Genomic DNA, 14,646 nt, shown 5'->3' with positions numbered 1-14,646 from the left:
AGCAGCCCATTAAGCGCCTCTAAACAATTTTATCAAATGTGTAACAAAGATTTATAGGCAGGTTGTAATCATGTTGTAAGTCTATAAAAATAACAAATAACACAGGGCGATAAGCAACATTTGTCATACTCTGAGTAGGCCCATTATAATTTGTGGCTTAAGCAGTCTCTAAGTATGACAAACATTACACATCACCCTTGTTCACTGTAAACCCAATATGCATGCTATTTTTTCCACACTTTAAGAACTAAAATCTGTTTTATTTGTGGAATTTTTGATTTTAGGATATGAGTATTGAACATAAGCATGCACACACATATATATGGGCACGTGAAGGATGAAAAATAAGAGTCTATTCTTCAGGGTTGAACTTTAATAAATGTCTCACGGCTTCCAGCCAATGAGACATTTCCCCCTGCAGTTTCAAAAACATTCAAATATAAGCTGGTACAAATGTTTCTAAATTAAAAGCTGTAGCCATGGTGACTCTGTGGCACACAGGTTCCCCAAAGCTGTCGTGGTGAACCTCCTTGGTTAAAATAAAGTTGTAGCTGAGGACATAGGCAAGCACTAGGCACTGCCTGCTCTCATCTTGGCTCTGGCGTCAAATAGAGGGAAGCAGTTATCAAAGCAGGAACCCATAAAAGGGCTTAACAACCAACTTCGTGAGTGCACCTGGGTGCAGCTACAGATTTTGAGAGGGGTATGTGTACCTCTGTGCTCTATCAATGCATGTTGGGCTGGAAGAGAGAAACTGTGCCACTCTTGACAATTGCTTGTGTCCTTTTGGGGAGACTCACTGCATACTCTGAGGGCCAGGGAATCTATAGTTAGCGGGAAGATGCAAGTTCAGTGCAGGCTGTAATCTCTATCCTTGGAAGTGCAATTTTAACTTATTCACAACATAGCTGATGTTCAGAAAGCATTCAAGACAAGATACTGGTCCAAAGCGGTTTTAATTGTGACAACTGTGACATCTGGCAACAGGCAAATTAGCTTTATTGTGTTTAAAAGGCTTCAATTTAATTGTCCACACCAGTGTGGAAATGCTTTGCCTGAAAGTCAAGGAGATGGCAACGTCTTCAGAACAACTGGTCTAAAACAGGACAGGGTAAACTTCAGGTTTTTCAGATCTACTTTGTATTTCTGCTAGAACCCAAAAAATCTACAACCCAGAGGCAGACACAAAAGATCTGTCCTTAAAGTTAGCTCATAGTCTTTTAATGCTCCTGGTTAGCTTTCTTCATTTCAGCATATTAAGTTAGATGGGAAAAGTTGTTTTGTTTTGTTGCTACTATTATTAAAGAACTATTATTTAAACTTATCTACTTACTTATCTACAGCAAAACTACTAGCAGATCCCAATCAACCTTTGGCTGCTGCTCCTCTGAAAGTATTTTTAAGCTGCTCCATTATAATATACACTGGAAAACCTAGTAATTTATGCTGACGTGGGATGGGGAAGACTACAGAGTTGTCAGTCGCTTCCAACAATCAACTGGAAGGAGTCAAGCAGTCAGCTATCAGTGGCACTTACCAGGCTGACTCCAGGATTTGGGGGCTCTCAGGCAAGTCCCCCTCAGTGGGTCCCCCTAACCTCAGAGAATCGGGCCGTGCAAACCTAGAAATGCTTTAGGCTAAATCTGATCATATATTGGATACACTGGACAAAGGGAACATAGTAGCAGCAATAGAGCAGCAGGCACTCTGGGCATTTTCCAGAACCCCGAGACCAACTATCTCGTCATCCTCTGAAGCAGAACCTGAAATTGAGCTTTCCATATCACTTACACAGCCCCAGATCAGTTGAGGTTTGCTGCCTACCTGACTTCATACGGGTACTTTCCACTTTTAAGAATGCTTTGAGAATCTACTATTAAGTCAAGCTTATGCCACGTTGCAGTCTGACACCAAATTACGGTTTAGATAGCCCTTTTCACAGAGATCTGGTAGCACACTGATGCGCTATAGAGGATGCAGATTAGTTCCAATCTGTTGCAGATTGAAAAATACACGAGGTAACACATGCAAATGCACAATGTCTCTGTTAGACTAGTTTGCCACAGATCTCAAAGCATTCACTGAAGAAACTGCATTATCACTTCAAGGGGTTATAAGCTTATGCACTGGGTGCTGATGCAGCAAGCAGCAATAAACAGAACCTTTGCTTAAAAGTAGAACAACAAGACTTTGGTACATTCCTGTCATAGCTACAAGCCTTTGCAGAGATATTGAAGAACGTCATAAGCAAGCACTGCTGCTATTCAAGAACAACCTGTCCTGTAGCTGTAGCTACGTAAAAGCCCCCACCAAGGTTCCAGCTTGAAAATGAGAGTAACATAAGACCCTGAGGACAATACCTCTTAACACAAGGGGGAGCAGGAAATAAATGTCATTACCCTTCAATATTAATAATTATTCTTGAAGATTATGAATGCAATAACCCCAATTTACACCTCCTTTTTTCTCTATATGTTTGATTCCAACTGTATTTTCCCTTCCTTATTTCTTACATGTTATGTAATTTGAAAGATAGAAGGGATAACACACACACACAACAAACAACTGGGCTCCACATATTTTATCCCTTCTATATTTCCAAAACATTAACCAAGTTGCACCCTTATCATTAAAACTGAGAAAGATATATTCATAATGGGAAAAGCCTCCCTTCCTCAAAATAAGATACATAAAATAGCAAGGTTTTTTTTAAAAAATACTCCAAGAAAAATATAGTGCATTTGCCAGCTTTAAAACCCTGTTCCTTACCTGTAAACCTAAACAATGCACATAATAAAACGGCTAGTAACTTTTAAAAGCAGATTGGACACTGAAAAGAATGTAAAATACTGATAAACCCCAAAGATTTTCCCATGTTAGCCAAGATATGAGATGAAATCTATTTAATCTGCCTTTTCCAAAGATATGAAGTGCAACAAGCTTCATGCTGGGATGGAATTTACAGTTCAAAAGCTGGGAACCTGGCCTTGGCTGGTACCAGCAGGTCAGCAAGAAAATATATTGTTCCAGCCATTCCTGAGGAGACAAAAGACATAGAATAGCAATTACTTATAGCATAAGGAATGTGGTGTTTCCTTAGCTCTAGAGCAGCATACGCAACGGACCTTGCAGAATTGGTTTCTGTGGTTCTTTACTGAGCCTGGTGGCAGCCAAACAATCCCTGCAAAGTCTTTAGAAGTTTGTTTGGATCCTGGAGAGTTAGCCGATCAATGGTTCTGAAAGCCAACGCGAGTGGGAATCCAATTGGAGCAGGATCCCAGATCCCTAGATGTTAAGGACAACCCGCAGATCCAGCTGAGCTATGGGGGGCTTCAGCCTGAAGTACTGGAACAAGGGAGGCCAGGCCTACCACAGCTAGACGTGACAAACTTAACTTCCTCTACAGCAGGCACCCCCACCTGTGGCCCTCCAGATGTTTTGGCCTACAACTCCCATGATCCCTAGCTAACAGGACCAGTGGTCAGGGATGATGGGAATTGTAGTCCAAAACATCTGGAGGGCCGAAGATTGGCGATGCCTGCTCTACAGTGTTTTCCTTTTCAGTATAAGCTTCGAATGACAGTGCTTCAGCTGATTTGACCAGGCCCCACATGTGCTTAATTTCAACCACATGCTCTAGTGAGCTGATGCCGAATTCTGGGCTGGGAGAACTGTGGAGTAGATACATTCACATCTGAAAATCGTTAAGGAGGAACAAGCTTAACAATGATTACCTTCAAAGAGAGAAAATGGAGTGTCTGGTGTCCGACAACCATGCTGCCCATAACTCAAGCACCATTCTGCAAACTAAGAAAAGAAAGAAGTTAAGAAGACTAAGGCATGATCCTGTATTAAAGATCCCCTGTATAATCAGGGGTTATATAATCACCAGAATGCCTCTGATACGCCAGTGGGCCCTGGGACAAATTAAATACTGGGACTGAAAGATGTGAGGCAGAGTAGCATTAGACATAGATCACCACAGATCTGCCAAAGGTGGCAGGAAGAGAAACATGGAACAGGGACATCGTATTTTTCACACAGCTACCACTACACTTTAAGTATCATCATATCAAGCATTTTAGAAAAACAGGTCATGCACTTTTAATTACTGTGACCTGTATATGAGTGACTCATTAATAGAAGCACCTTGCGCACAGAAGTTTTGCAACATGTGAAGGCCAGCTTTCCAATTATTATCACATTTCATGATTTCCTAAGTCTGGGGAAAACCCCGAAGCAGAGACGGGCCGCTCAGAGCTCATGATCCAGAGGCAACAAATAATCTTCCTTTGGGGCAGCCTGTGAGCTCCTTTCAAAATGCAGACAAGCCTTTAAAAAAAGAAAAGTATTCCACATCCCAGGAGTGATATCAAACAGCCGTCATACTCAGAATAGATTCACTGAAATCAAGGGACTTAAGTACATTGATTTTAATGGATCTATTCCAAGTATGACTAAAGTTGAGGATCTCCCCGAGTCCTTAGCAGGCTGACATATGAAGGCTGATCACATACAATTTTGTCATGTGCTAGGATCAACCTTCAGTTAGTGGATACAGCTTAGTTTCTTCTCAGGATGTTAGCATGCCCTTTTCTTTATCTAAAAATTGCTTTTGACGACTACCTCAAAAGAAAACATGCTCATCCCAAACAAAGTTCGTGTGTGTGTGTGTGTGTGTGTGTCACACCTTGCAGGCTCTGTAGAGATATTTCATGTCTTGAGTGAGGTTGTAAAGAGTCAGGAACGCATATGCATTGCCAGCTGTACCGTGACACAGCCCGTAACCTTTCTTCAGCAACCCCCACTGCCAAATCACTTCAGCACACTGCAAGGCATCGCTGAGGTACTTCTGTTCGCCAAACACCTGCGGAGACAAGAAGCGTTTTGCCCTGCGGCGTCATCATCCGAGACTGGAACAGGGAGGACTCAGCCATACTTTTGCCAATTAGCTCTTTTATCAAGGAGTGGCCTCTCTCTCTCTCTCACACACACACACAAACTAGGACAAGAACACTGTGACTTTGCCTTACCTTCAAAGACTTTTGGAGTGATAAATGGAAGGAGCATGGCCATTATTTAAGTCACAACTGGCTGTCACCATTAGTCAATCGCCACAGAACAGGACACATGGCCAACTCTGAGCAATAAGAATGTCCCGCATTCAGGATGCATGACAAGGACGTCTTCAGGAATCATTTGTAAAAGTCTAATTTCCATTTCAGGAGGGGGCAGAGAAGTTATTGCATTTAAATATTATAATCTCCTTGTAAGCAGGGGTGAAAACGTGTTAGGTTTCCTTACGGTTATTGCCCATCTCTCTTTGGCAAAGCCTCCTGCTTACCTTATAGGCCTGAAGGAGCATGTAGATAACACCAGGAGCACCGTGGCACCAATGGACCAGCAGGTCTCTCTTATCTTCAATGCATGGCGGGTAATTGCCCGATGGGAACTTCAGCTGGCAGACATAATCCACACTGGGCTTGACCACACTGTGCAGCTTTGCCTGACTCACTCCAAGGCCAGGCTGAGAGATAAAAGACAAGCACCATGTTAAATCACAGATGAAGAACTGCTTCAGCCAGCTTTCAATGCATCAAATATGCTAACCTTGTGTCTTTTCTCATTTTCTGTCTCTGGGGCAAAACAAGATGTCTGGAGGGTAGCAACATGAAAATGCTCCCCACCCCCACAGTGGCTCCCTATTTGGGGAATGCTCTCCCCAGGGAGGCTCACCTGGCACCTTCAAGGCACCAGGAGAAAATGTTCCTCTTCAACTAGGCCTTTAGCTGATAAACATCCTATGTCCATTTAAATGTGGGGTTTGGGGGGGGGGTTATGGTTTTCTTTTGTTTTTATTATGTCTTTCGTGTTTCTATTTTGTATTTTTATGTAGTGAACTGCCCTGTGATCTTCAGATGAAGGGTGGTATACAAATCAATCAATCAATCAGAAGTTTCATACAGTACAGACAAGTGGACCTCCTCCACTCTGAAGGATGCCTCTCACCTGCATGAGATAGTAATAGATCCCTGCTAGGCCATGAGCAGCTCCTACATAATATTCCTGGTACCATTCATACATCAGGGGGCTCTTAGCTGTGAAGTTCCGTCTCTTGGCTAGGTTCTCGCCAGATGCCATGACTGCCTCACAGACCTGCAGGAAAATCAGAAATAAATAGTGGATGACAAAAACAAACAAACAAACAAACAAACAAACAAACAAACAAAGTGAAGTGGCCAATGGCAACATTCTGAAGCTTTCAGTTTAGAAAAGCAGTCAATTATTTCTGCTTTTCTCAAGTGGCTACTGTTCTGAAATGGATGCTTTGAAATTTTGTTTGTCACGGTCAAACTTAGGGCTTATCCACACTCCCTCAGGCCCCAGCACTTTCTCGGGGTGGGAACACTCTTTAGCACTCAGCTGGAGCAAACAGCAATCATGTCTTCCACACACTGGTGTTTGTTCTGATTTAGAGCTAAGGAGTGGATTTTCTCTGGGAAAGGAGTGGAGCAAGGGGGAAACCGCTTGGACCTGTGTTTTCCAGGCACGGGGAACCCAAAAGTGCGGACAAGCCCCTATAAAATAATAATCATGGACTAAGTGTGCACAGCATTCAACTACCGCATCCCATCAGATGCACAAGGATTTCTGCTTGTACAACAGGACCCCCCCCCCTCCAGAAGGCAGAGAAGATGAATAGTTTAAATGGTTTAAGGTGGAAGAGGAAATGGGCACAGTACCTGTTGAATATGGTTCTGAGGAATCTTTTCCTCTCCAAATTGTTTGTTCACAAATAGCAAAGCATACAAGTACCCCATACGTCCATAGAGCATCTCGTCAGGGACCCGAGGGTCAAGTTTGGGCAGATGAAGCAAGCTTGAAAGATAAAACATGAGACTTATACATCTTAAAACACACACACGCACCATGTACAAATTCAGTGATATACACATTTTTCAATTTGTGGGTACAATTCTAAACAACAAAGTTTGTTACTCCTCTTTGTTTGTAAATCTGGAATTCTACCCACTAAACACTGATACTGTTTGCATGATAATTTCTCCCCAAATCACAAGTGAATAAAGTATAAAATCAAAACTTCAGGGCTATTTTTGACTTTAGTTTCTGGAGGATAGCTGTGCTCCCAATGACAAAGCCAGCAGATATTTTTTTTGGTGTGGGGATAGCTTTGGTGTGGGGATAGCTTAATCCGAGGAGATTGTTCTTTCAGGGCTCTACCGTCGCCATCGATCCCCGGCATTGAATGTGTTGGCCTAGTGTGGGGCTCCGAGGAGAGCTCGGCTGTCTGGCTGGTGTACCGGCCACCTAGCGCACCAGCAGCCACCCTGTCAGGCCTGCTGGAGGCGGTGGCCGGCTGGGCCTTGGAGTTCCCTAACCTATTGGTATTGGGGGACTTCAACACCCATGCTGATGCCATTCCCTCCTCACAGGCACTGGACCTGGTGTCTTCCATGGCGACACTAGGGCTCTCCCAGTTTGTGTCGGGCCCCACACATCAAGCAGGCCACACGCTGGATTTGATCTTTGGCGCCGGTATAGATGTGATCATGTCTCCTCCAATGAAGGTGCCATGGTCTGATCACTACACACTGAAAGCCAGGATTGATTTTCCACCCCCACCCTGCTTAGGTGGTGAGCCAATCTGGGCTCGCCCGCAGAGGCTGATGGACCCTGATAGATTCCGTCAGGCCTTGCGGGACCTTGCTCCCCCTGGCGACTCATTGACTGAGCTGGTTGAGAGCTGGAATATCCAACTCCTAGCAGCCATCGATGAGATCGCACCTAGGCGCCCTCTGCGACCCCGCAGAAACCGGGCTCCCTGGTTTACCGAGGAGCTTCGGAAAATGAAGCGGGACCTCAGACGGCTAGAGCGAGTATGGCGGGGTGCCCGTGACGGAGCCTCAAGAACATCTTATAGGGTTTTTATGAAAACCTACGAGATGGCAGTGAAGGCCGCTAAGAAGTCCTCGGCCTCCATTGCCTCCGCTAGCTCTCGCCCAGCGCAATTATTTAGTATAATTAGGTCTTTAACGTCCCTTGAAGGACAGCCAAATTTAAATAACAATTCGGCACACAGCTGTGAGGCATTTGCGAGCTTCTTTGCGGAGAAGGTCCTGTTGCTCCGCCATGACCTCCCTGCCAATTTGGATACAATAAAGGAACTGGAGGCCCCTCGACTGTCCTCGGGTCCAGTATTGGACCACTTTGACCGGATATCCCCAGCCGATGTGGACAGACTCCTCCAAGCTGGAAAGCCCACCACCTGTCCCCTTGACCCGTGCCCGTCTTGGCTGATTAGAGCGTGTCCAGACGAGGTGCGGGCCCCCCTGGGGGATATCATCAATTTGTCCCTTGGCACTGGGATATTCCCAGGGGAACTGAAGGAGGCAGTGGTGCGTCCGCTCTTAAAGAAAACATCATTAGACCCTTTAGATCTATCCAATTACCGCCCGGTTTCGAATCTCCCATTCCTGGGTAAGGTGATTGAGAGAGCGGTTGCTGAACAGCTTGGTAGGTTTCTGGATGAAACATCGGCTCTCGATCCATTCCAGTCCGGCTTCCGTGCTGGTCATGGGACCGAGACGGCTCTGGTCGCCCTAACAGACGATCTCCGCAGGCAGCTGGATCGAGGCGGGTCGGGGCTGCTGATTCTTCTGGACCTGTCAGCAGCCTTCGACATGGTCGATCATGAACTCCTGGACCACCGCCTTGCCGACGTGGGAATCCAGGGCACAGTCCTTCAATGGCTGCGCTCGTTCCTCTCTGGTCGGGGACAGAGGGTGGCACTTGGGGGGGAATTGTCATCGCGCCACTCCTTGGTGTGTGGAGTGCCTCAGGGTGCGATTCTCTCCCCGATGCTTTTTAACATCTTTATGCGCCCCCTCGCCCAGCTTGTCCGGAGTTTTGGGCTGGGTTGCCATCAGTATGCCGATGACACCCAACTCTATCTGTTGATGGACGGCCATCCTGACTCGGCCCCAGATACACTGACCAGATGTCTGGAAGCTGTGGCTGGATGGTTACGTGGGAGCCGGTTGAAGTTAAATCCTTCTAAGACAGAGGTCCTCTGGCTGGGACGGAGCGATATGGGACTGAGGGGGCAACTCCCATCTCTTGCGGGGGTGCAATTAGTGCCAACATCGTCCGTTAAGAGTTTGGGTGTAATCTTCGATAACTCCCTCTCTATGGAGGCGCAGATTACAGCTATAACAAAGGCGGCATTTTTCCATCTCCGCCAAGCTAAGCAGTTGGCTCCTTATCTCTCTCGCCCTGACCTAGCCACTGTGATCCACGCGACGGTCACCTCCAGACTGGATTATTGTAACTCGCTCTACGTGGGGCTGCCCTTGAGACTGACCCAGAAACTCCAGCGGGTGCAGAATGCCGCGGCGAGACTCCTTACGGGGTCTTCGCTGCGAGATCATATCCATCCGGTATTATACCAGCTGCACTGGCTCCCGGTGGAGTACAGGATCAGGTTTAAGGTGCTGGTTCTCACCTTTAAAGCCCTATACGGCCTAGGACCCTCGTACCTACGGGACCGCCTCTCCTGGTATGTCCCACAGAGAAATTTACGGTCTGCAAATAAAAACATCCTAAAGATCCCAGGCCACAGAGAGGTTAGGCTGGCCTCAACCAGAGCCAGGGCCTTCTCGGCCGCGGCTCCAATCTGGTGGAACGCTCTGTCACAAGAGACTAGGGCCCTGCGGGACCTGACATCTTTCCGCAGGGCCTGCAAGACAGAGCTGTTCCACCAGGCCTTCGGTCAGAGCGCAGCCTGACCCCCCCTCCTCTGGCAATCGGCAATCTACACAGAATTTGCTTGATGGTTGCCATTAATTTGATTTTAATTTGATTTACTTAATTTTTATAATGAATGTTTTTAGAATGTCGGATTATTTTGATTGTTAGCCGCCCTGAGCCCAGCTCCGGCTGGGGAGGGCGGGATATAAATAAAATTTATTATTATTATTATTATTATTATTATTTGCTGCCTGCCATTTGGCATTATGAAATAGAATAAGGCTAGGAGATCACTCCTAGCTACAGCTGCACAGTAAGGGAGCAGGGCCTGAAAACAGACCCCCCCCCAAAAAAAAACCTTCTTAAAAGTTGAGCCAAGACTTGAGAATACCTCTGCAGCCTTAAGTTTAACTTTCCAGCTCTGTAGCCCAATCATTCAAGATGCAAATTAATTCTCAAAGTATTGCTTCTTCCTGTTGTCCCTGACAGCGAGATATAAAGAAAAGTGATCCTCCCTCCTTACTCAGAGACAACAGCCGTTGTTCCAAAAAAGTGGTTGCAGCACTTCGTATTTTCCCTTCTTGGTGCTGCTTCAGCAGATTTAAGAGAAAGCTGGAAAGGAACCTTAGTGAAAATGGTTCAGCAAAGCAGGGCAAAGGGAACATGGAGAACATCTGTCCTTTGACAATCCGCATGATTCTGTTTTTACCAGCTCTGATTTCTACTGCACTCCTTGATGGTGGTGGTTTTAACCTACCACCTGCTGGCTCAGACCAACAGTCCACCTAGTCCAGTCTTTTCTTCCCAAAATGCTTCTAGGGAGGTATGAAGGAAACAAATCTTTCTCTACCCCTATTTATGCCCTTAGCATATAGTAGTCAGAGGAACATTTTGCGTAGTTGTAGCAACAGAAGGAGTGGGGGGAAACAAGCATCCCTTCATCAGCTTGGCTGGGACCAATGGTTACTGGAAACTGAAAATGGTGATGATAATCTGCTTAGGTTAAGGATGAGAACCACTATGGGCCCTCTGGCCAAAGACGAGTAAACCCATGTCTGGGCTATATCACTTCAGACTAAATGACTTCCTTTAAAAAAAAAAAAGGCACACCACAAAGTTTATCACCCTTTTTCTGACACAGTTGTTTTCTATGCACACTGATATTTTTGTCTAGACTAGAGGAGCATTCAGTCATGTGAACCCCCCCCCCAATGCAACCTGAAGTGGTACAGTGTGCACACAAATTTACTACCTCAATGAGAACAAGGCCTGTGTTATGACTAGTTTGTACAAAGGGGCGGGGAGGGAGGGGAATGCAATGCTCCTCAGTGTCTCTGAAAATTCCTGGTTGGGGAAGGCGGGGGTAAATGTTAGTGCTAGTCCCAGTAACTTGAAAAGGAAACAGAACTGAAATATACATGAAATCATCAGGAGGATAAAAGCAATTCCCCACGGAGAGAGCTTTCAAAAACAAACAGAACTCTTCAACTGACAAAATAAGCAATGAGAAAAGAAGTCTTCTAAGTTAACAGCTGTTTTTGATCATAAGGCCTAAATCTTAATCACCATGCTAATCTTGACCAAGTAAATGTGCATTACTTGTATGCCAATTACATGCGAAACATCACTCTGACATGTATGGCTATACTAACTAAAAGTCAAAACTGAAGTGGCCTTTAGTGTAGATATAAGGGGAAAGGGCAAATGCACACAAACAAACAAGGGACTCCTTCAGGTAGACCTTCTGGAACTGTTTTTGACCAAAAGACAGGCTTCCCCATTGACTGCTCAATATGGCCCAGTGGCAAGAGAACCCACCAGTGAAAGCACATGAATTTATCATAGTTTCCAACATACTTCTTTTTATAGCATCTCAATACATTTCAGGAAAAAATGAAATTCCAGCAAGATTAATGTAAACTAGGCCTTAAAATGAAGAGACAAAAATCCCACTGTCTATTTTTAAAAGAGGCCCTAGATGGATTCCATCTAACAAAATAATTATGTGTTAGGTGTGAGAAGTATTTCCTAACAATATACTTGGCACTAGCTGGTGGCTCAACCGGAGCACATGCTAGATGTTATGGTCACATCCACACCAGTAAGGATTGAGAGAAGAAATGAGTCAAAATCATGTATGAGGATGGCATAAAGTGGATTGTAATGGACCATGGTAGCAGTTTTCTGACACAAAATAGAACAACCACTAACAGGAGCAAAACTCCAGAGGGTTGGGAGAAGATGGAGACGTGACAAGCTGCAAAAAGACTCATGATGAATAAAGATGCTTAGGATCGAAAGCAAGAAAGCAAGTCAAAGCATCACACATCCAGATGTTCCGTGGTTGCTCCTTCCTTTGAGGTTTTAATCTCCTGCTACAGAGCAGATATATAAAAGCATTAAAAGTAAATAAAGAGAATGCATATTTGACAACTGCCAGTTCAGGATGCTTTAGACATCCTTTCCCCAAAGGGTCTCTTATGCTCCCTTCCCAACACTATGATATAAGGCTGCTTACCCTCACGATACCATAAGATGGCAGTGTGGGATTATACTAAATTCCCACTCTGTAGCACAGCTGAGGTTAAGTGTGGAAGGAACAAAGGAGTACCGGTATTTTCCAAAATGAAACAAAAAGTGGGATTGCGTTGGAGTGAATATTCTTATTATGGAGAATGTGTTTCTATCTCTAGTGATAACAGGCCCATGCCTTTTGTAAACGCCAGAGCCACATCAGGAAAACAACATGAAATATGCATAATCACAACATGACAAATGGGAAACAGCAGGGAATATTGAAATCCATGTGGATAAGAATAAAACAGGAAATACAAACATGGAGAATATATAAAGATGACATGCAATGCACATCATATGTTGCCCAAACGGAAAAAAGTTTAAATTAGCTTTAATTACAAAATGAACTATAATACCGGTCAAAGTCAGTAGCATAACTGATGAAGAATAGCAAGAGTGTATTTTCTATTCATATCAATGGCTTTTATGCAAGTCCTAATAGTATGACGGAGTGTTGTGCCCTATTAGGTGGGCTGTGGCCAAGATGTGTAGCCAACACCAAGGCTCTTCTTCTCATACTCCTGATTCACCTGAAGTGATACATACATTTATACCAGTAAAACACGTAATAAACTATCTAAGATGCAGAGACGAGGCAGCAACGTCCATCTGGGACCAGCTGCCTAAACTGTCTCTAAGTGCTCATTCCACCCAGTCATAAACATTTATGTAACATGATTTAAGAACCAGTGGGTGAATTTGCTTATTGTCTCTCCAGCCTTTTTTCTTCTCATGTTGTGTCTGTTAGATTGCATGCCACTATTAAAACTGTACACTTCGCTGAATGCATTAGCAGAAACGCAGCATACAAGTACGGCAAGTAAATAAAAATATACCTAATGGAACACACCTAGGACAGAGATGCTTTGGGCTGCAATACTATACACTTACTTGGGAGTAAAATCCCAGTAAACTGCAAAGTTAGACATGGATATGATTTGTGACTTTTGCAACACTTCCCTGACAAACCATTTGGTCAAAATAAATAATGCAAAATGTTTCGCAGTGTATTAGCAGCCCTTTCCAAATTTACGTCAATATCAGTTACAGTGGCAACAGAAAACACTGGCTTTTATTGAGGCTGAAGTAATGGGTATCGCATACTGAATGGAGAACTCCCTAAACGTTATTGCGTTTTCATGGAAACGGTATTTGAGTGACCTCTTTGACTGCCTTCTCCTTTCTAGATATTACAGTTTACCCTGGCTGAGATGATAAATCCTAGTGTGGTGAGGAATATCAGCTGAAATACCCTTCAGGCATTACCGGGCAATGCAATCTTCTGCTTGCTTCTCGTTCTGCAGCTTGTGGAATACCACAGCAGCCACTGCCAGAGGTCCGGCATCCCCACATAAGAAGGTGATGGATCGCTTTGTCAGGCAGCTCAGGCTCTTCTTGACATATTCCTGGGCCATCTGGAGGAAGGATGGGTCTCCATAGACATTATACAGATGTAAGTATAGCAAAGCAATGCCTGCAAAGAGATTAAAGAAGTTAACCCAAGTTAACTCTGATGTTGTGTAACATTTTAATATCTATTTCAGCAATTATGCGCTGGTGCAGATCAGAAATGCAGCAATTGTTGACACCCACATGGGCATGCTGACAATTGCAGATTTATTCAGAGAGTTCTGGAAATACAGAAATGCATTTAGGTGAATGCGAGCGTTGTCCAGTGAGACTGTAAACATTTGCTGCCATGTCTTTCAAATAAAAATAAAAATGGAGAAATAGATATGCATTTTGTGGTAATTCCCTAGTGTAATGCCTACAGCGGTTTCATTTCCGACATTCCTTGTGCGTGTAGTTTTTGTGGAAACTGACAATTGCTGAGGTTCTCAGAACATTACTTTAGACGCAACCACTTTTCTACTTTGAACTGGAATCTCAGCCTCCTTCACCATCACCACACACACTTTTGAAGCTTCCCATCAGTTTCAAACTTCAGCTTCATCAAGTCACATTTCTAGCTCCTGGTTCTGCACTGTAGGACAAGAAACCACCATCAAAAGACTAGCTCATAAGACTGTGGCAAGGATAAGGAGACGCAGGACTGTAAAAAGAGCTGGTTTGGTAAAGTGGACAAAGACTGAGCTGAATCAGGAAGCCTACAAGTATTACTTCTTCCAGGAACTCACCATGGCCTGGTTCACACATAATGCTGTACTATAGTTCATTATACCATGGCTCAGCGTTATGTATGAACTCTGCCTAGTTGCTTAATTGTGGTTTGCCTATTGCAAGCAAATCTCAATCTGAAGCTGAGGTTTGTTGTTGGCTTACTAAACTGTGCTTGTTTTA

At 44.4% G+C, this 14,646-nt stretch overlaps 1 protein-coding gene across 3 annotated transcripts in view; it reads right to left on the bottom strand.

Moving 5' to 3' along the window:
- Positions 1-937: 937 nt before the first annotated feature.
- The window catches only part of LANCL1 (LanC like glutathione S-transferase 1), a 37,424-nt gene continuing 23,715 nt past the window's right edge, over positions 938-14,646 (bottom strand). For 2 of the 3 annotated variants that reach the window (XM_081898224.1, XM_081898226.1), the window contains exons 3-9: positions 13,612-13,819; positions 6,744-6,879; positions 6,010-6,156; positions 5,345-5,527; positions 4,691-4,867; positions 3,735-3,807; positions 938-3,036 (exon numbers count right to left, since the gene is read on the bottom strand). In XM_081898224.1, coding sequence (XP_081754350.1) covers positions 2,960-3,036; positions 3,735-3,807; positions 4,691-4,867; positions 5,345-5,527; positions 6,010-6,156; positions 6,744-6,879; positions 13,612-13,819 — 1,001 coding nt within the window. In that variant the 3' untranslated portion in view covers positions 938-2,959. The remainder of the gene's footprint in view (positions 3,037-3,734; positions 3,808-4,690; positions 4,868-5,344; positions 5,528-6,009; positions 6,157-6,743; positions 6,880-13,611; positions 13,820-14,646) is intronic. The other variant, XM_081898225.1, reaches the window with a different exon arrangement.

This window comes from Podarcis melisellensis (genome assembly GCF_964234715.1).
Source record: "Podarcis melisellensis genome assembly, chromosome: 1".
Classification (NCBI taxonomy): Eukaryota; Metazoa; Chordata; class Lepidosauria; order Squamata; family Lacertidae; genus Podarcis; species Podarcis melisellensis.
The sequence above is the reverse complement of the archived record's forward strand: the minus strand, read 5'-3'. Positions and strand labels throughout refer to the sequence as shown.